Here is a 1,785-nt window from a genome sequence, read left to right as displayed (position 1 = left end):
CAAATGCTTGAAGTTGTTAACCAGTTACTCAACTGAAACAACTAAGGGCCAGTGCTTTGGATAGCTTTTTTCCCTATTAAAATAAATTAGGATTTGTAAACTCATTTTCTATATTTATTCTGATTATTTTATGTATTATTATTATTATTATTATTATTACTCTGGATGATTTGAAACATTGAAGTGTTACCAAAAATGCAAAAACAGAAGAACTCTGTAAAAGGAGGAATACATTTTCAGGTTGTTGTAGGTTTATGAGACACATGATGAATGAAAGTAATGGATTCATTTCAATTTAAATTATTTAGATAAGTTATGAAAAAATTTAATGATGCAAAAAATTTAAGCTTACAAACTAACAGGATTGATCCAATTAAAAATTATTGTTATACGTAATATTTATTGCCCTGCTATATTACTCATTTATATTCATTTTTATAGGGTAGATTCTGTCCAAAGGGAGCCCACACAAAAATGCTGAAAGTCAAGCATGAAATTTGATTCTAATAACTTTTTAATGACATTTAGAAATCAGTAGAGGTGTTAATATGGAAGTATTTTCCCTTTCGGTTGTCAACCACATTCCCACACGTAGTTTTCTTTTTAAACAAAATGTTTCTTGGGGGATGGGGCTCCTCACTTCTTTTTCTCTAAAGAAGTGAGGAGTTCATTAAAACTGATATATTAAGATAATTGAACAGAAACTGAACTGTAACTCTCAAAGCAAGATGTGTGAAAGAATATCAATTAAGAGGAAAAGAGTTTTAATTACAGAAGGAATTTATTCAGCCTTTCATCATTTCTGCGAATTGGTACACATTTATTTTTGTCCAGTCTTGCCCATTGTATGCCAAATAGAGCAAAAACGTTCAACATTTAATTCCCCATTGCGTTTGTAAAGCAGCAAATGCAAAACCTTCGCGTCAGACTGATGTTTTACAACTTATTAAATGAGCTCAGTGCGTGATTGGACACTTAACTAAAGAGGATCTCAGCGCACTTTACCTCTCTGAGACTGTTGGCATTAAAAAGGCCACATGAATAAAGGTGAGCAGCTGTGCGCTTCAGTCCCCATCAGTGTGCCCTTACAGAGAGCACTCCTTTCAGGTTTTTATAAACTGTACAAAACATAAAAACAGGGCCTTGTTTTCGGGGCTGTTGATCGTCGCACCCTCTCCATCTGAATCCAGCACCAAGACTTGTCAACGTCCCCTTCCATCAGTAGGCTCCAACAATCACCGCCTCCGCTTCTTTGGAGGGTCTTCTGTCCGTCACCAGAAAGTTTATCATCCCCTCGGACTTTATGAGGAGGTTGCAGCCCAGGAAGAATATGCCAAACACCACGGTGAGGGAGAGGACGCACATGACGGCTATCTGGACCACCCTCATGATGAAGAGGCTCCTCTCGTCCGGAGCTGCGGCCACAAAGCCGTTGTCAGTCACCACGGAGGAGAAGTTGCAGCAGAAAAACTCGTCTGTCTTGTTGAACAGCCCGCCCTCAGTCTGGTTGAACCCGGTGTTATTCATCTCTACTTTGGCATAAAAATAATTAAATAAATAAATAAAACTTTCCAAAAAATAAAGACAAAAATCAAACAGGGGAGAAATGATATCCAGCAGCAATTGTCACCAAGTGAGGAGTGAAGATGAGGAGCGAAGTTGGAGAAGTTCCTCCGGATCAAGCAGCGCTCTTCTGGAGTTTAGAAAGCTGCTTTGGAATCGCATTACTGGAGATCCGGTGCGCTGCGTTGCGTTGCCAGATTCAAAGCGGAATGAATCCACACA

At 38.7% G+C, this 1,785-nt stretch overlaps 1 protein-coding gene across 1 annotated transcript; it reads right to left on the bottom strand.

The window, feature by feature from the left end:
• Nucleotides 1-496: 496 nt before the first annotated feature.
• rprma (reprimo, TP53 dependent G2 arrest mediator candidate a) lies at nt 497-1,785 on the bottom strand. The gene has a single exon (XM_028022174.1). The coding sequence runs from the start codon at nt 1,525-1,527 to the stop codon at nt 1,219-1,221; it is 309 nt and encodes a 102-aa protein (XP_027877975.1). The 5' UTR covers nt 1,528-1,785; the 3' UTR covers nt 497-1,218.

This window comes from Xiphophorus couchianus, chromosome 7 (assembly GCF_001444195.1).
Source record: "Xiphophorus couchianus chromosome 7, X_couchianus-1.0, whole genome shotgun sequence".
Classification (NCBI taxonomy): Eukaryota; Metazoa; Chordata; class Actinopteri; order Cyprinodontiformes; family Poeciliidae; genus Xiphophorus; species Xiphophorus couchianus.
The sequence above is the reverse complement of the archived record's forward strand: the minus strand, read 5'-3'. Positions and strand labels throughout refer to the sequence as shown.

Coding starts and splice junctions, on each gene's coding strand:
- rprma (XM_028022174.1), bottom strand. CDS start 1,527: ATGAATAACACCGGGTTCAACCAGACTGAGGGCGGGCTGTTCAACAAG.